General features: G+C 40.5%; 1 protein-coding gene across 1 annotated transcript in view; it reads left to right on the top strand.

Moving 5' to 3' along the window:
* The window catches only part of CDH22 (cadherin 22), a 207,685-nt gene that overhangs the window by 133,743 nt on the left and 53,596 nt on the right, over window positions 1-20,346 (top strand). Inside the window, exons 4-5 of the mRNA XM_082272064.1 lie at window positions 5,654-5,821; window positions 12,482-12,669. Coding sequence (XP_082128190.1) covers window positions 5,654-5,821; window positions 12,482-12,669 — 356 coding nt within the window. The remainder of the gene's footprint in view (window positions 1-5,653; window positions 5,822-12,481; window positions 12,670-20,346) is intronic.

Here is a 20,346-nt window from a genome sequence, read left to right as displayed (position 1 = left end):
GACGACGTTAATACTACGTCGTCAGATGATAACGAACCACTTTGCCGCAGTAGTATTACCGTACTCAGACGGCAAGTGGTTAAAGAGGAACTCTACTAAGGACTATTTGCATCTAAACTAACAACATACACTATATAACCAAAAGTATTGGGACCCCTGCCTTTACACACACATGAACTTTATTGGCATCCCAGTCTTAGCCATAAGGATTCAATATTGAGTTGGCCCACCCTTTGCAGCTTCAATCCTTCTGGGAAGGCTGTTCACAAGGTTTAGGAGTATGTCTATCGAAATGTTTGACCATTCTTCCAGAAGAGCATTTTGGATGAAAAGGCCTGGCTCGAAGTTTCCCTTCTAATTCATCCCAAAGGTGTTCTATTGGGTTGAGGTCAGGATTCTGTGCAGGCCAGTCAGGTTCCTCCACCCCAAGGTGGCTTATCCATGTCTTTATGGACCTTGCTTTGTGCACTGGTGCGCAGTCATGTTGGAGCAGCAGGAAGGGGCTATCTCCAAACTGTTTCCACAAAGTTGGGACCATGAAATTGTCAAAAACATCTTGGTATGCTGACGCCCTAAGAATTCCCTTCACTGGAACTAAGTGGCCAAGCCCAACCCCTGAAAAACAACCCCAGGCCATAATCCCCCTCCACCAAATGATTTGGACCAGTGAATAAAGCAAGGTCCATAAAGACATGGATGAGCGAATTTTGGATGGAGTCCTGACCTCAACCCAATAGAACACCTTTGAGATGAATTAGATTGGAGGCTGCTGCCAGGCCTTCTCGTCCACATCAGTGCCTGACTTCACAAATGCATTTCTGGAAGAATGGTCAATCATTCCCATAGACACACTCCTAAACCTTGTGGACAGCCTTCCCAGAAGAGTTGAAGCTGTTATAGCTGCAAAGGGTGGGGCAACTCAATAGTAAACCTTACGGACTAAGACTGGGATACCATTAAAGTTAATGTGCATGTAAAGGCAGGTGTCCCAATACTTTTGGTAATATAGTGTATAAAGCCTCATATACCCAGAAGGTTTTTTTTTTTCTCCCCTGGACGCCTTTGCTCTTGGCAGGAAAAAAGCAGTGGTAAAAACAAATTTAGACATTTCAAGCCTTTGTGCATTCATTAATTCCATTGGCCAGAATATGAATTTATTCTGGCCATTGGAATGAATGAATGTCAATTACTAAGCACGTTTAGGTTTTAGAAACGTGTCCAGACGTTCTCCATGTTTTTCCTAAAGCTCCTCTTCTGAAGGTGCAAGTGATGTTTTTTTTTTTTCAGACCTCTAAACGTCATAGACAGGATGAATAAAAAAGCCAAATGCCTGTAAAAGCAGAATTTTCAAAGACCCATGTGCTATATTTTACAGACCTAAAGGTAGTAAATAAGAGATGTTACATTGTTAGAGTTTACATACCCTTTAAAAAAAAAAAAAAAACTTGTGACCATTCCTGCTTACTATGTTTGAAACAGCCATCTGTAGTCTCCATTAGAAGCTAACTGACAAGGTGACAACCTAGGAGCACAGTTGGGAGACAGCGACAGTATGTTGTCATGCCATAACAGGTTTTTTTTTTTGGTTTTTTTTTGTGCACTTATCCAACAGATATAACGAAATTCATTCAATGGTGCATTAAATAGAGCAAAAGGGAGCAAATAAGGGGCATTCATTGCTGAGGTTTACAGTTCTAAATAAAACAGTGGCCATGTCTGCCTAATGTGTGTTGAAATGGCCACCAGTAGTCTCCATTAGAAGCCCTGTGGGAGTGACAAAATAGGAGCACAGTTAAAAGACAGGGACAGAGCATTGTCACCCTATACCAGGACATGTCTTAAAGCGGTGTTCCGCCCCCCATCTCCTTTAATAATTAAAAGTCAGCAGCTACACATACTGTAACTGCTGACTTTTAACCTCCCTGGCGGTATGATTATGTCAGGAATTACATACCAAAAGCGGTACAATTGTTTTCATGGAAATTTGGCGTTATGTATTATAGGCCTACAATTCTTAGTAATTACTGACTTAAACCTGACCAAAATAAGAGTCTAGTAGACATCCCAGATGTGATAAATTTGAAACACAAACGCGTGAATTATAATCGAATCAATAATATAATTTTATTATTTAATATATATAATAAAATTATATTATTGATTAGATTATAATTCATGCATTATATATTATATATAGATATATGTGTGTGTGTGTATATGTATATATATATATATATATATATACACACACATATATATATAATATATAACGCATGAATTATAATTGAATCAATAATATAATTTTATATATATATATATATATATGTGTGTGTGTGTATATATATATATATATATATATATATATATATATATATATATATATACACATATATATATATATATATACATATATATATATATATATATATATATATATATATACATATATATATATATATATATGCATTTATATATATATGCATATATATATATATATATAATATAAAATGTGTTTTGTGTTTTGTGCAACGTTTTTTTTTTTTTTTTCGAATTTCCCTCCCTAGTTCAGCTCCCATGCAGCATTGCTGCTGCAGGGAACGGAACTAGGAAGTGATCACACCGACGGAGGACGGAGGAGCGGGGGGACTCTCGGCTGGCGATCTCAGCAATGACAGATCATCGCTGGATCGCCAGGAGAAGGTAAGAGAACACCGCTGCGCTCTCTGCACATCCACCCCGAGCGTGACTCGGGGTTACCGATCCTGCAATGAAAAATCCACCCCGAGTCACGCTCGGGATTACCGCCAAGGTGGTTAATATTAGGATACCTACCTGTCCTGGAATCCAGCGATGTCGGCACCGCAGCCGATGTTTCCATCAGCTGTCGGATAGTGCCGCCGCCATTGCCGGTAAGGGAACCCGGCAGTGAAGCCTTGCGGCTTTACGGTCAGGTCCCTACTGCGCATGCGCGAAGTGCGCTGTGCTCGGTTACTGGCCTGGAAGCAGAGGGAGGAGTACGGGGCCAAACTTCTGATGTACCTTTCAAGTACCCGCTCGCCCCCCCCCCCCCTCGAAAGGTGCCAAATGTGGCACCGGAGGGGGGGGGAAGAGACAGATAAGCGAAAGTTCTACTTTTGAGTGGAACTCCGCTTTAGCAGGATCACCAGGTATTTTAATAATGAAAGCTGTCATTTTAAAAATATTGAAAATTCCTTTTAAAATTACATTATTATGCTACAGATTATATAAGATTTTAATGATTGATTTTACATATACTTTAACCACTTGACCTCCGGAAGATTTACGCCCCCCCCCCCCCCCCCTCTTCATGACCAGGCCATTTTTTGCGATAGGGCACTGCATTATTTTAACTGAAAACTGCGCTGTCATGCGACGCTGTACCCAAATAAGATTTTTGTCATGTTTTTCCCACATAGAACTTTTTCTTTGGTGGTGTTTGATCACCACTTGGTTTTTTATTTTTTATGTTATAAACAAAAAAAAAAAAACAACAATTTTGAAAAAAAAAAAAAAAAACACTAATTTATACTTTCTGCTATAAAACATAACCCATAAAACAATGTAAAAAAAATAATTTCTTCATAAATTTAGGGCAATATTTATTCTGCTACCAATTGTTAGTAAAAAAAATCCCAATAAAAGTATATTAATTGGTTTGCATAAAGTTATAGTGTCTACAAACTATGGTGTATATATACTGGAATTTTTTTTTTTTTTTATACTATTAATGGCGGTGATCAGCGCCTTACGGTGGGACTCTGATATTGTGGTAGACAATTGGATCAAACTTTGCAGGAAAGAAAACTCATTACTTCCTCCCTGTCAGGATGGAGCTCTGCCTTGTTTACATAGACAGAGCTCCATCCTGTGTCTCCTCCCGCCGATCGGCAGGTGCCAGCGAACATCCATTGCCTGGCACCTGCAGATCAGCTTCTGCAGTGTGCAATGACAGCAGAAGCAGCGCACACACACTCACCCCCCAGGCTGCAGTGCAGAATCACATTTATATACAGTATGTAATTCTGCACAGAACAGCCATCCTATAGCAGTATATCTGCTACGGAGTGGTCGGAAGTGGTTATAGAATATGTAAACCGAACATTTCATATTCCTGATATGTGCTGCTGTACCATGTACTTGAATAAAAAAGTATCCTGTTTTCTTTGTATTGCTTCCTTTATGTGAAATACCTGGTGTTCCTGACAGTCCCTCTGCTTTCTTATTTAAAAAAAAAAAAAACACTGACCACACTAGGCATGAGAGCACAGAGCAGTCAGTTTTCTGGCTGTGCTGAGAACTCAGCCTGCTCTCCTCCAGCGATCAGACTTTTTTTTTACCCCCACTGTACACTAATTCCATGGGAAGACCAGTGTTCTGCTGTTTCTCCTCCCCTGGATCTCTGAGCTCCTTATGCAGCTGAGAACAGAGATTATGCGATTACGTATAAAAAGATGGGTGGGGGGTATTTATTTATTTTCTTATATATATATATATATATATATATATATATATATATATATATATATATATAGATAGATAGATAGATAGATAGATAGATAGATAGATAGATAGATAGATAGATAGATAGATAGATAGATAGATAGATAGATAGATAGATACATACATATATACATATATGTAAATATGTATCTATCTATCTTTCTATATCTATATCTATCTATCTATCTATCTATCTATCTATCTATCTATCTATCTATCTATCTATCTATCTATCTATCTATCTATCTATCTATCTATCTATCTCTCTATATATATATATATATATACACACATATATATATGTATATATCTATAGATATAGATATATACATATATATGTGTGTGTATATATATATATATATATATATATGTATATAGGTAGATAGATAGATATTTACATATATGTTTATATCTATCTATCTATATATCTATATATATATATATATATATATATTTTTTTTTTTTTTTTTTTTTTACTAATGTTTTGCCTTTCATTTCTATTTTAAACTGAATGGGTTGTTTTACAATGTAAGGGTTCATACTGTAATTATTTTACAGGTCTCAGAAATATAAAAATATGCATGCATGCAGTTAGCATTTTCATGGGGGCGCAATGGCAGCCCAATTATTCTTAAAGGTGCCCTTTATTATTTCTATATCTGTCTTTATTATGTCAATGTATTTAGAGATGAACATTTTACTGACTGTAAAATATAATTATGTCTGTTGAATGGCGTGGGACCGTGCAGTCACAACTTATTTGGTCATAGTTGGTAACGTAATAAATGTGACCTGGAGGGACACATTGAATTGTTTCTGGTCACCGCTATTAAAACTGTTTGCATTATTCAGCTGCCTTACAGTCATGGTGAGTTTATTGATTCAAAATTCAGGCCAACTGCTTTTTTTTTTTTCTGAATGTATGCATGAAGAGTTGTCCACCCAGCAGGGACTCGTACAATCCATGAATTATGATTGCCTGGCCCCTTTTATTGTGTGATCCTCTACACATCACATAGAGCAAATCAAATACTGATGAATGGACGATTCTCCTGATTCCGTCATCACTGCTGGGATGCTGATCTATGAATGTATCTTGCATCTTTATTCTTAACTATTCCTTTTTATCTAGGTGTAATCCGGACGGCAGTGTCAGACCTTGATAGAGAGTCTCAGGACCGTTATGACGTTGTGATCCAGGCCACGGATATGGCTGGTCAACTGGGAGGACTTTCAGGGTCAACAACAGTCACTATAGTGATCACTGATGTGAATGACAATCCGCCAAGATTCCCCCAGAGTAAGTCAGAGAGAACAAGAATTAATCTGCTTTTTTTAGGTATGAGTCTACCTTAGCTATTGCAAGGTTGTAGCCACTCTACCAAATACATTATGGTTGACATTGAGCTAGAGGTTGTAGTAACAAAAGCTAATACTTTTTATAAGAGTTCTATGCAAGTTAGTAATAAGAATAATGGTGGCCATTTATAATATTCCCATCGCACACTTTTATCTTAGACCAAAGTATATATTGCCAGCACACCACAGATCTTTGAGATATTGTCCAAACATTTATTCAGATGATCACACCACATTGGTAAGTAGTGGCAACATGGTAAGTAAATGGCAACATTTCGGGGCAACACAGGACCCCTTTATCAGGCATGTGTCACACTGTTTTGTGTTTTACCGGCCCACCCCCCAAATTTAACACAGTGGTTAGAGGAGATTGTACACTTGTCATGGCCACTACAAAAATCATATCTCTTTTACCTTCAGTGAATGGGGAAATGCTGCAACAGCACTGCAACTGTGTGCAATACATGCAATTGCGTTGCGGTGGTGAGGTCTTTACAGGGTAAAAATAGGCAGTGAGGAGATGAAAAATTGCCTTCCAATGCCTTCTGAAAAACGATCCACCATTGTTCACTTTAAAAGAGGGCAATGCAGGTATAAAGGAACCATAATGGAAAATATACTACATGGTGCTCTCCAATGGCATCTGCATTTGAATATACGGAGAACACATAGGGGTTGATTTACTAAAACTGGAGAATGTAAAATCTGGTGCAGCTGTGCATGGTAGCCAATCCGCTTATAACTTCAGCTTGTTTAATTAAGGTTTAACAAAAAAAAAACTGGAAGCTGATTGGTTTCTATGCAGAGCTGCACCAGATTTTGCCCTTTCCAGTTTTAGTAAATCAACCCCATACGCAAGTGAAAAAAAGCTTAGCTGAAAAGTCAAACTCTTAGCCTGTTTTGATTGTGCCTGGAATGGAATGGGAGTTTGATCCATCTTAAAGCAATAGTAAACTCTTTGATTAGAAAAAAAAAAATGTGGACCCCTGGGCAGTTTAAGCCATATTGTGCTAGAATGCACTGCATACTAGCATATTATTGCAGACTTACCCTAAAACAAAGCCTCCAGCAGGGCACTGTCACCGCTGACAGGGCTCCCATAGACCCAGTCTTTCTTTCAGGTTTGCTTGAATGGCCGTGCCGCGATGGAGTCACTCCCATGCATGTGCACTCTCACGGTCATGGCCGCACCACAGAGCTCTGAAGGGATGGCATGCCATCAGCTGCTTCATGTGTTAATATCTGCTAAACACCGCAATTTTAGGAGATAATCACTGTACCTCAGCCTTTCCGTACCTTTTGAACACTGGGGAACCCTTGAAAAAACTTTCCGGGCTCAAGGAACCCATACTATTAATGATTATATCCACAGCTCACACTACATTAGTGTGATGGCTTCTAGGAAGCATGCACCTTATATTTGTGGTCATTGGGAGGGAACCCCTCCCTTACAGATAGCTAAAAATATTATTGGGAGGGAACCCCCTATAGATAGCTAAAAATATCATTGTTTTTGAGAGGAAGAAGTCGCTCACTGCTTAAGGAACCCTTATGACTCGTTTCCACTGAGCGGTAGGGTTCGGTTCGGTACGGTACGCTATTTTTGCTGTTTCCATTGTGAATGGTACCCTAATTCCGAACCGTACCGTACCACTTTTTTGGGACCCTTTCGTTGGGGTACCTAGCACATTAGTACCGTACCAACAGGGTGGAGCTACACTCTGCAGAACTTTGATTGGTTGACAGAGAATCGTCTATCACAGCTTTCCTGCTGCCCCACGCCTACCATGAAAGGGTACTATTGGCAGTGGAAACGCAAGGTGTACCGTTCCCAACCGTACCGTACTGAACCGAACCGTACCATACCACTCAGTGGAAACGAGGCATTAGAAACCACTAAAGGAACCCTAGGGTTCCACGGAACCCTGGTTGACAAAGGTGGCTGTACTTACAGGTAAGCCTTCTCGTAGGCTTACATGTAGGTACAAGTTCAAAAGCAGAGTTTACTACCACTTTAAGAGATGTTTCATTTTAAATACAGGAGAGTGATTTGAACCATCTTTAATTAAACCTTTATGAAAAAAATTAATTAGTGTTATACCTAGAGGTTGCTATGGTAAATTTGGAGATAAGTACAGTTGTATTTAGCTTGGTATGGGATATAGTGTGCACTAAATATGTCAAAATTAATTTCATTTTACGTCCTCTACAGTTTTATCAATTACCTTTTAGGTGCTATAATGAGAGACAGCTACATAATAGAAGAAAAAATATATTTGAGCTTTACCAATATCAGATGTCTGTCATTCTGTTTATCGTAGTACTAGCAATTTCTGAAATCAGTTATTGTAAGCTCAATTTAGCAGTCAAAGTTTCCAACAGAGGTAATGCTTGAAGGCAGAAATTACACTGAAAGAAGCTTGTATTATAGATTATTAAATGTAGACTTTACAGTACAGTTTAAAAAAACAGAAACAATATAAAGAACTAATAAAGAGGAGGCATATGGCTTAGTGCTGGGAATAACGGAGGAGAGAGCAGGCAACACAATCTCTACGTTTTCTGAATTGTTCTAATCACAGTAGACATCCTGAAGGATTGCTGGAAGCTGAAGCATCTTGGCTAGGTTCTGCACCAGCTGTTTAAAGTACTTCACTAAGAGGCGTATTTATAAAGACCTGCGGTATTCACTCTCTGCACGCCACAGGACATCGCTGGAAAGGCTTCACAATGATCCTTCATTTTACATTTCATTTATAAAATGTTGAGCATTGTGTGGAGCATATAATGCACTGCATTGTGTTTTCTGCATAATAGGTTAGATGACAAGTTTCCACCTCCAAGAAAACGTTTTCCCCCAAATTATTTAAAATGGAATGAAGGCTGCTCAACCATTGTTGGGAAGGAGCAGCAGCGCCAGCTGAGCTAGTGAGGGAAAAACTTTAGCACGTTTGCTGAGAACTTTAAGAATAATTTGCTCCATGGTGCTTGTAGCTTCAGAGGACAGTGAGCATTTGTTAAAGGTCATTTAATGCGTGTTAAAAATATGTAAATTCTTAAATATCCAAAAATTGGTTTACTTTAAGTTATACATACAGGAAAAAAATGAAACTGATAGTTTTTACTTTCACTGAAAAGGCCAGACTTACTTCCTCTTACCTCCTGAGATTTTTTTTTTGGGCTATTAGTAGGATAAGTGACCTAATTGACTGGCATGGATGCTCAGGAAAGTGTGTGGCATGCCCAAATTTTACAGGGAAAGCTGAAATTTGGATATATGTTCAGATTTCTACATCTCTAGATCTAAAGATCGTTTCCACATACAGTTCCCATCGATAGTAACCTTTGAGTATGTATTTTTTTTATCATATTTAGTCAAATAAGTGACCTGATTGACTAGCATGGAGGCTCAGGAAAGTGTGTGGCATGCCCAAATTTTACAGGGAAAGCTGAAATTTGGATATATGTTCAGATGTCTACATATCTAGATCTAAAGATCGTTTCCACATACAGTTCTCATTGAGAGTAACTTTTGAGTATGTATTTTTTCATCTTATGCTCAGCTTGAACTGTTCAGGTTTGTGACTTGTTTACTGTCAGAGCGGGATTTGGAGGGTACATAGACAAGGAAGGCCAGGTTCATACTGTAAGGAATGTCGCTCTTCTCTCTACGACTAATATTTTGGATCTTCATATTTCCTATAATCTTTGTGTTGCAAGGAAGATAGTTGTGTGTACTATAGTACCTCCAAAATTGCTTTAAGCAGTCCCATAGAATCTCCATCTATAGCCCCATTCATTAAAAAGAAAATTCTGGGAACACTATGCACTCCAGTTTAATATTGTGCTGGGGTTTATTGTTTGCCCTGACATTTGCTGGGGGGGGGGGGGGGTTACTTCTTGCACTTATCATTGCTTAACTTGACACTTGCTGAGAGTTATCATTGCTGGTTCTGACATTTGCTAGGGGTTATTATTGCTCGCCCTAATTAATGCTGGGGGTTGTTGATTGGAAGTATTATTGCTGACCCTTACACAGGGGTGCCTGGGGCTGTACAATGTAAAACTCAGGCATATTTCCTCAACTGGGTATCACAGGTGCTGTATACAACCACCGACAGAAATCAAGAGCTGTACAAAAATTCAACCCACAATATAGACTATCTGCATCAAGGGGCATGTATCCATATGCATGCACATGTTAATACCTGTGTACAGCCATGCACAGCTATAGATTTCTATGGGCAGCTGTATGCAGCACCTGTGGCTTCCCGGTTGGGAAATACACCCATATTGTCCATTGTACAGCCCCAGGCACCCATGTTCATGAGGCCTGGGGCAAAGGAAAGCACACCCCATTTATTGCTAACTTGCAGAAATGGAACACAACATACATATAATTACTTTCAACATAGTAGCAATTCAAGTCACAAGGAAAAAGACGCCAATTTATTTTACAGAAGATACTAACATATAGAATAAAGAGACCAAGATACTGGATCTAAAAGCAAACATATGTAGCACTGTCCTCGTAGGGCTTGCTGTATAATCACTTTTTGGGCCTCCTCTTATTATACCAGCACACAGTCACTTAGGGAACAGTTCGCACATCCCTCCTCACTTCCGATGGCTCATCACACTATAAACAGTCCAGGGGTGTTGGTTTTTAGTGTTTATTTTGGAACTTGGATGGGAGAAGGGAATAGTGGGATACTCCAACTGTAACTATTCACAATGGATAAGGACAACTCTCGCTTGGCCTCACCAGGTTGCTTGTGAAAGCAGCTGCACTGCTTAATCCATACTTCCACATGTACGGAAAGGGTTAAGTCTCCTTGCTCTTTTCTCTCCAACAATAGACTTGGTGAACCTACATTATCTTCAGGATACTCACTAGCATCCTCTTTATTGACATCCATCCACTGACTCTTCTGGCTGCATGGGTGGCCCCCCCTCAGGTCATGCCCCTTGACACAGATCTGTACTCACTGTACTGCAGAATCAGATCATCCAATGTCTCCCCTTTCAGTCAGCTTCACTGGACCTCTGGGTTCAGTTCCTCACTAGCACTCTCTAGGCCCTCAGGTCGACTACCTGAGGCCAGATGGCACCTCTACATAGGAGGAGGCAGCCACCCCCTCCCTCCAGGACTCCGCTATCCAGCCAAAAGACCCCGAGAACATGTGCTCCTGGCTTTCATACAGTATCCCAGCATGCACCGAGGCACTTTTCCTCTGCCAAATCACCAGGGCTGTATTAACCTCCCTGGCGGTATGATTATGTCAGGAATTACATACCAAAAGCGGTACAATTGTTTTCATGGAAATTTGGCGTTATGTATTATAGGCCTACAATTCTTAGTAATTACTGACTTAAACCTGACCAAAACAATGGTCTAGTAGACATCCCAGATGTGATAAATTTGAAACACAAACGCATGAATTCTAATCGAATCAATAATATTATTTTATTATTTAATATATAATATATATAATAAAATTACATTATTGATTAGATTATAATTCATGCATTATATATTATATATAGAGATATGTGTGTGTGTGTATATATACATATATATACACACACATATATATATATATATATATATATATATATATATAATATATAACGCATGAATTATAATTGAATCAGTAATATAATTTTATATATATATGTGTGTGTGTGCATATATATATATATATATATATATATATACACATATATATATGCATATATATATATATATATGCATATATATATATATATATATATATATGCATATATGTATATATATATATATATATATATATATATATATATATATATGCATATATGTATATATATATATATATATATATAATATAAAATGTGTTTTGTGTAACGTTTTTTTTTTTTTTTTTTAATTTCCCTCCCTAGTTCCGCTCCCATGCAGCATTGCTGCTGCAGGGAACGGAACTAGGAAGTCATCACACCAACGGTGGACGGAGGAGCGGCGGGACTCTCGGCTGGCGATCTCAGCAATGAGAGATCATCGCTGGATCGCCAGGACAAGGTAAGAGAACACCGCTGCGCTCTCTGCACATCCACCCCGAGCGTGACTCGGGGTTACCGCTCCTGCAATGAAAAATCCACCCCGAGTCACGCTCTGGATTACCGCCTAGGTGGTTAAACGCCTGTGCACTCATTTGTCAGGTTTCCTCCCACTGTTCAACATGCCTCCCTATTGGACCAGTATAAAACAATTTGCAGACAGAATGAGTTGCACCTGAGCACAATGAGCAGACCTCACTAACACATCCTGCTCTCTGGTAGGCAGAGAACAATATAGATTTACTTACAGCCCCTCTGGTAAGTAGACACTACTCAAAGCTATACTTTCTCTCTAGCACCTACCTAGGCGGGTGCTACACATATTTTGAAATTGAACAAGGATAATGTTATTAAAGTGTGCCTATTATAGCTCCCCCTAGCAGCAGCCTAGAAATATAATTGCTGGGAGGTCTATTCATTTAGCTGCTACACATAGTAAAAGAATTGAATAACAAAATGAAATCAAAGGAGACATTAATATGTTACAGACCTTCTCTCCACTTTTCAGAGCTATACCGGTTCAGTGTGTTGGAGACTGCTCCCCCGGGCTCAGTGATTGGACGACTGAAAGCTGAAGATGCTGATGTGGGAGAGAATACAGACATGTTTTATCAGATTCAACAACAAGAGATGGCAGCATTGTTCAGCGTTACAACTGATGCAGTTACCCAGGAGGCGATCCTGAGCATTCTTCAGGTATGGTTTAGCGAGATGAAAGAAGAAGCTGAAATATACAGAACAGTGGTAATGAGGCATCATCAGTAATAAATATTGGATGAACCCCCCCTGGAATAATAGCTCAGCAATAGTTCAACTATTAAAGGCTCCAGTTTAAAAAAAAATAAAACCACTCGTGTATTTAGACAGTAAGCTTATGCTATGAAGGAGAAAGGTAAGGAACGGACTATGTAATGTAAGTTTTAGTGTAATTTAAAATTCATACCTGTGCTGTATGCTTATGTACTGTTTTACTGATGTCACAGCAAACAACAAAGATGGGTGTAGCAAGATTCCCAGCCGTTTTGCTGGATATGGGTCCCCCTGGGTCACCGGGTGCAACAAAAGTACCTTTGTGCATGTTTCTCCAAGTGTGAGTACTGAGGCAATGACCAGTCCAGTATCTTTGGGTTTTTTGTATTTATTGAGAACTTGGATGGGAGAAGGGAATGAGTGGGATACTCCTTTGGCTCAACTATGCACAATTTTCTAGGGACAACTGACAAATGTGGATTTGTGCTGACTTGACGCTGGCTAGATGACGATCAACGCGGGTTGATGCAGGTAACGCTGGCTTACTGCCTGTTAACTCCAAACTGACTTTGGACATCTTTTTACATAAAGAAGTTCTCTTTGAGCTCCCTTAAGCACTCCTTGCTGAGGTAGCTACATCTACTACTGCTGCACTGCCTAACACTTCAGGGCCCACACCGGCACCCCCTCTCACTTATCTTCAGGGCTTCAACACTGGCACCCCCTCTCTCTAAACCTTCTCCACAGGTTAGCTGGCTCCCAGATCCCTCTGAACTTCTGGAGTGATCCCCTCTCCTAGGCAGACCCCTGGGGGGTTTCAAGTACTCACAACACTGTTTTTTCCCTGAAACTTCTACCCAGCAGCTCCACTCGGTCCACAGCACTCTGGATCCCTCTCTGCAGCTCAGCTCAACCTTCATCCTCTAGGCCGACTGCCCAGGACACCTTCACTATCATTAACAGGAGGAGAGGAGAGACAGCCGTCACCCTCCTCCTGGGACTCTGCTTCCCACCAAAGACGCCCTGTCTCATGCTCCCCTCAGACTTCTAGCCCATCTCAGGGTGCATTGCTGCAAACTCCGCCCCCTGAGATAGCCACAGGCCCTGGTGTGCTATTGGCTAGGTTTCCTCCACTGTCCAATAAGAGCCCTCATTGGACACAGTGGGGAGACTCACTAGGCACAACAGGTCACACCTGGAAGCATGTGACAGTCTAACTAAATGATCAGACCCCCCTGATATACAGACAGGGCCACCCATAAACTTTTTCCTAGCACCTACCTAGGAGGGTGCTACATGGGGTACTGGGTGTGACATATGTCTTGGAATTTAATAAACAGTTCTTGCTTAGACTCACAGCATAGAGTGTCATCTCATGTTTGTGGGAGAGGGCTATACCAGCTCTATCTCTCTTCTGCTTGGATCGCTAAATCCCTAGCTCTGGTAAGAGCGGTTCCTGCTCCACTCTAAAGCATCCCTCCCACTAAGGGAAAGAGAACATCTCTGGCGGCGAAACCCTTCTTTCTATCGGGGCGTCCGCTATACTGGGCTTTTTTTTTTTTTTTTCTGTCTGTGCCTGTTAAGGGATTTTCCTTCACTTCCTGTCCTGGGGACACACTAGGAAGTGTTCTGTTTTAAATGGCACTTTATGCATTGACATACCTCCTGAGACCCAGTTTATCAGCACATTTTGATCACCTGTTGACTTGACATCATCCACAGGCAGCTTAACTCTTTAATAAAACACAGAAGTTAAATATAAAACAATTTTACTTAGCTTACTCAGCTAATTGCAGTACGGAGAATGTTTTCTCCAGTCTTTTGAAGTGAGAGAAGACAATGACTTTCCTTAGCCCTGTCTCTCAGAATAACTAACACTAACTGAGAAAACATGGAAGAAGCGAGGAGGATCTAGCTAGGACTAAACGCACTCGCACTAAACAGAAGGGGAGAATAGATGAAGATAATAAAGTCATATTAGTAAACAGGTTGTAGCAGCCAATAATTGCTACAAGGTGTCATCATAAAATAGAAAAAGGGTAACTTCATGTAGTTCAATACAAAAAAAAAAAAATATGCAAAAGTGGGACAGAGCATAAAATGAGGGAAAATCCTTTGTTAGACAGTTGTCACCAGAACTCATGTCTCCATTGGAAGATTTCCCCTCACCTCTTTTTCTGTAAAATTTCTGGATTTCCCCTCTCTTTCTGTCCAACTGACAATGGTCACCAGGACAAAGAGAGAGGATGAATCTCCCCAGTTAGGGAAATGACTGGCAATCAAAATTCCGAGAAAGGTCACTAAGACAATTTAAGTGTGTGAATACTTCCAGGGGAGACACAAACTTGCACTAAACAAATGGGGAAGATAGCAAAATCATCAATGTTTAGTTGGGTGAATCTTTCCGGGGGGGGGGGCACAAACTGTAATTTAAACCTGAAAGGGTTCCACTGCCCATCCTATACTAAAGTTTTGTAATTTCCTTCCGCGGCTCGCCCGGGTCTCCCGTCCCACTGGGAGACCCGAGAATCTTACCTTCACAGCCGCCGTCATGACATGACATCAGTTCCGGGTACTGGCGGCGATGAATTAAAAAAACTTACAGCATTCAAAACAGCCAAACTTGGCATTTTTAATACTTTTAAGTACAGAGGAGAGGTTTGGGGTCTTTTAGAACCCCAGATCCCTCCACCACAGTACCTGTAAACAAAAAAAAAAAAACATTTTTTTTAATGTCCGAAAATATTAATAGATATCGTCCAATACCGATATCCGATGACCAAAATATCGGTATCGGTATAGGCAGTAAAAAAAACGATATCGGTCGATCACTAGATTTTACATCAGGACCAAACTTTACTATTCAAAGAAAAAGATTGATTACTAATCCCACTGACCATTTAGTGTAAACAAATTCAGAAAGTGACAGTTTTTTTAATTTAAATTTTATTGAAATTATCATTACATTTCTGTATATGGTCAGCATGAGAAAGATCAGGGGCATACATGTGATAGCAGTGTTCCCCAACACTCAAAATCACCTAAAGTGGTGATTTTTTTTTTTTTTAATAAAATTAACAAACATGCCTTTACTTGCCTGGTCTGTGCAAAAAAGGCTTGACGTGCCTGAACACGTCTTATTGCTTTACCACTTGAGCGTTCATTTATTTCAATGCCCAGAATAATTTATTATTATGGCCAATGTAAAGAATTAATGCCCATGCGCTTGATGCGCCTGAACGAAATACACAAGTTTACAAGCGTCAAGCGTTTTTTCTGCCAAAACTTTGCTGCCAGGGAGAAAGGAGTCTACGAGAGTTAGCAAAACGTAATTGGGAGTGCATTGGGAGGCCCTAAAGTTACAAAGAAACACAAAAAAAAACACACACATTGCAGCGGGTGCTTAATGAACACTATATTGTGTCCTGGCTGGTGTTAATGATTCCTGATCCCCTATAGAGCAGCAGTCAGGAGAGGAGAGGGAGGGGTTGGTTCAAAAGCCAATCAGCTGTTCTATAGTGCACATGCATTGATACAGATCATGCTAACAGAAGGAAAGAGCAGAGAGATGACTTCATCATTTTGTTGCTGCCTTTTTACTGTCTCATTTCAGGCTTGGGCCAGGGAGGTGATAGAAGTCAGGTCACCATCCTTGCTATGCTGTATGGCAGGACTGTGCGAAGTCATCACTCTGCTCACATCATTCCCTCTTCTTACCAGCATTTTCCCTGTCATCACATGTGCACTGTAATGGACTCTAATGAATGGCTAATATTTCTGGGCCCTTCCTCGCTAAGACTGCTTCTATTCAGGGATTGTTGGAGGCTGATACCAAGACAAACTCAACCACATAAACCTCAAAGCTATTTTGGCTTTACTTCTCCCATGGTTCACAGGAGTGAAGTCAGTTCTGCACTCCTGTGATACATTTTCAGCCAACAGCGGGCGGCGTATGGTCTGGATCAACCGACAAACCTGGATTGGCACCTGGCTCAGCCTCTCAGTGACCCGCTAAGAGTCTGAACCAGCTGCTCCCCGCCCCCTCCACAGCCCAGCGCTCCATTAAGCACTGGAGGAGACAGCAGAGAGCTGGTGACTTACAGTCCTGGCTCTCTGCTCAGCAGAGCAGAGAGGAGAACTGAGCGATCAGCAGTGTTTGATTGCTCAGTTCCCACTGCAGAGCCTTCAGGAGACAGATGCAGCATCAGATTGATCCACTAGGTAGGTATATATATATATATATATATATATATAAAATATATATATATTTTTTTTCAGAAAGCCATACTTTTCTATTAAATGTAAAAAATAAATTAATATTTTTTATATCACCATGCACAATCGCACTAATTGTTTTTTTATATGTTTTTTATGAGTAGAGCTTTAAATTCAATTTAATCATATATTCAATTTTTTTCACAACAATGATAGTTTTGTTTCCATCAAACAATTATCTGTAAATAACATAAACATTTTGTATTACTAAGGCCCGAAGAAGCTAAACTACTCTCTAAGGCCTCCTTACAGAGAACTAAATGCAGATAAAGACCATGTTGTTGTGTACTCTGCAGGCACAAGACGTCAATAAAAATCATATTGGACTGTAGCTTAAAACTGGCAAAAGAATTTCTTGGTAATTTACTAACACTAGATAGAACGATTGGATATATATCCCTTGAAAGATGATATAACACAACGGTGTCAAGCTTCATTAGATGCATTTGAGGTTTCACCCTTCACCGTGTTGACTTAAAAGCTTAAAAGCTGTCTCATCTATATCTAGTCAAATCTGGAATCAGCCATGAGTTATTCTAAGTGATATGAACAATCCAGCGCTGCCACCTACTCACATCAAAGTCCTGTGGGTGACAAAAAGTGATACACAATGACTGCAAAATAGCCCTGGAAGCTCTCCTTATCAATCTTCAAGCACCAAGGTCTCAATGGTTGTAATTGACAATTGAAGGTAAATACAGTACAGTAAGTGATAGATCCTTGATGAGTACCCCTGACCTAGGAAAGGTCCTCTAGTGGTTTGTGGGTTGCTTACTGGGGTCACCAATGTGTTTCCCAACCTTTTTCAATAATAGCATCCTTTAAAGGTATGTCAAATCTCCAATCTAAGATGTAAAAATCATAAATGCTGCCTAGCAATTGGAAATTTGAGCCTAGAATGATGCACACAGGGGCGTAACTACAGGGGTTGCAATTGCAACTGGGCCTCATGCTCCAGGGGGCCTGTGCTGCTCCCCTGTACACCTGGATAGGAGGGGCGGCATGTAGAGAAATCACTGTCCTCCTTTTTCCTCCTGTAGCTGCAGGAGGAAAATGGAGGAGATTGGTTCCTCTGTATGCAACCCCCGCCATTCCTCTTATCCAGTTCACTTGTGTTCTGCTATCTCTGGGCCCCTGTGTGCTCCCCTGGTCCCCCCCTAATGTGCTCCCCTGGTCCCCCCCCCCCACTGTGCTGCCCCCCCACTGTGCTCCCTCCCCTCTCCTGCCAGCTGCTGCCCTGGATTTGTCACAATAGAGAACCAGGAAGGGGTCGGTAAATATGTAATTTACCAGCTACTTTATTTTCTGAATGGACAGTCATAGTCAGTGACATTGTAAAAAATAAAATAAAATGATAAAAAATAATACAATTAAAACACCAAAAAATAACTACTGACACCAGTGGGTGAACTTCCAGGATCGCAAAGGCCACACTTGCAACCGGGCCCTGGCATTTCACCACCGTGGGGAGGCCCCAAGATGGCAGGAAGGGGGCTCACTGCAGAACTTGTGAAAAAGTCCCGCTGCGGCATTGTACTAAAGGGCCCTGCAATGAGAGTAAAGGGCCCCAGGGTCAGTGGGAAGAGCCCCAGGCTTGAAGGAAAGGGCCCTGGCCAGGGGTCCGGAGGGGCCCTTCATGGTTTCTTGCACCGGGGCCCTGAAGGTTCTAGTTACGCCTCTTGATGCACACAACTACCTTAATGAAATTAACTTCACGTCAGAGGTCCCCCCATCGTATCAGAGTCCCCCTTTTGTGCCAGAGACCTTCATCATATCAGAGGTCCCAATACACATCAGAATCCTCCCATCACATTAAAGTCTCCTCTTTACATGATTTCCCATCACATCAGTGCCAGACCTAACAAATGTGTTTCTGGAAAAACGGTCAAACATTCCCATAGACACACTCCTAAACCTTGTGGACAGCCTTCCCAGAAGAGTTGAAGGTGTTATAGCTGCAAAGGGTGGGCCAACTCAGTATTTAACGCTACGGACAAAGAGTGGGATGCCATTACAGTTCATGTGCGTGTAAAGGCAGGCGTCCCAATACTTTTAACAATATAGTGTAGTTATCAATTGACATGCAATGCTAAATTGAACCGAGGTCAATAAACCCAAGAGTCTGTTCAGAGTCAATGGTCATTATTGTGAAAAATCACCCGTGGGAGTCTATATTGTACATATCCATGAGGATATTGACAGTATATCTGATGGTCATCAAGGGAGCTCTTCTGTCTCTCCGTCAATAGAGTACAATATATACTGAGAGCAGTGGGGCAAGGGAAGCTATCTACAAAGAAGAAAAGAGACTAAATCCAACCTCACTTTTAAATATAGTCTTTCCTGTCAAAGAGATTCTAATTTCAGTTTTTTTCCTCTAAAATATTAATCACTAATGGAGGCCTGTATAGTTTATTACTCTGTAATACATAAAAAATGGTGTATTTATTCCAAACAAATCCATATACCTGCTCTCAGAAGATGTGTTCTTCACCTGGGGGAACAATGCAATTAATAAAATATGTTTATTTGTCGTTTGCTAATTTATATGTGTAAATTCATGTTTCAACAAGATCAATTTCACCTTGTTATATGCAGTTCTGTGCTCTAATTTTCGGCTCCACTGACCTGGCCTGGCTTAAATAATTGAGGCTAAAGCTAAAAGAAAGCAATTCCCAGGTCGGCTGCGCAGTGTTTGAAAGTTCTTCCAAATGGCACAGCTTTCTTCACACAGATATATATGCTTGCCATTGCTGACCTCTACATCTGAAAGGGCTACATACCTGGCTAATCATCTGGCTTTAATGCCTATAGAATCACTGGTCTAGAACTAGTTGCCTGATCAAGGGTCTAGACTTTGATTTTACTGGTTGCACATGTTTTTTCCAGACCAATGGACTGCATGAAGCCAATGACAGCTAGAAAGTTACTATACTCAGAACAATGTTCTAAAAATGCTAGCTGCCTGGTTATTAGGCCTTTAGTTTGGTTTCAGTACACTGTCACTACATTGGAGCACTTATAGAGATGAGGACATGGTAGTGAGGCAGGGGTTGGAGGGAGGACTCACTAAGCGGACCAGGAATCCAGCACTCATGGTAGTATTGATTTCTAAAGAGTCTTCAGGCCAGCATTTCACTTCACAAGAGCAAGATTCAGCGGGAGGCAAACATTTACTTATAATGAGCTTGATTTTTAAAAGTATGAAGTATGGTGGGCATTAGAGTCAAGAAATGTCCATCAGAGCCTTCCTATACTGTACAGAAGTTTTGCTTCATAGCTGAGGTTCTTTAAAATATAGCTTGCATTACGTCCAGTGGGGTTGATTTACTAAAGGCAAATAGACTG

This window comes from Pelophylax lessonae, assembly GCF_965119305.1.
Source record: "Pelophylax lessonae genome assembly, chromosome: 11".
In the NCBI taxonomy this organism is placed as follows: Eukaryota; Metazoa; Chordata; class Amphibia; order Anura; family Ranidae; genus Pelophylax; species Pelophylax lessonae.
This window is presented reverse-complemented; position numbering and strand designations above follow the sequence as displayed.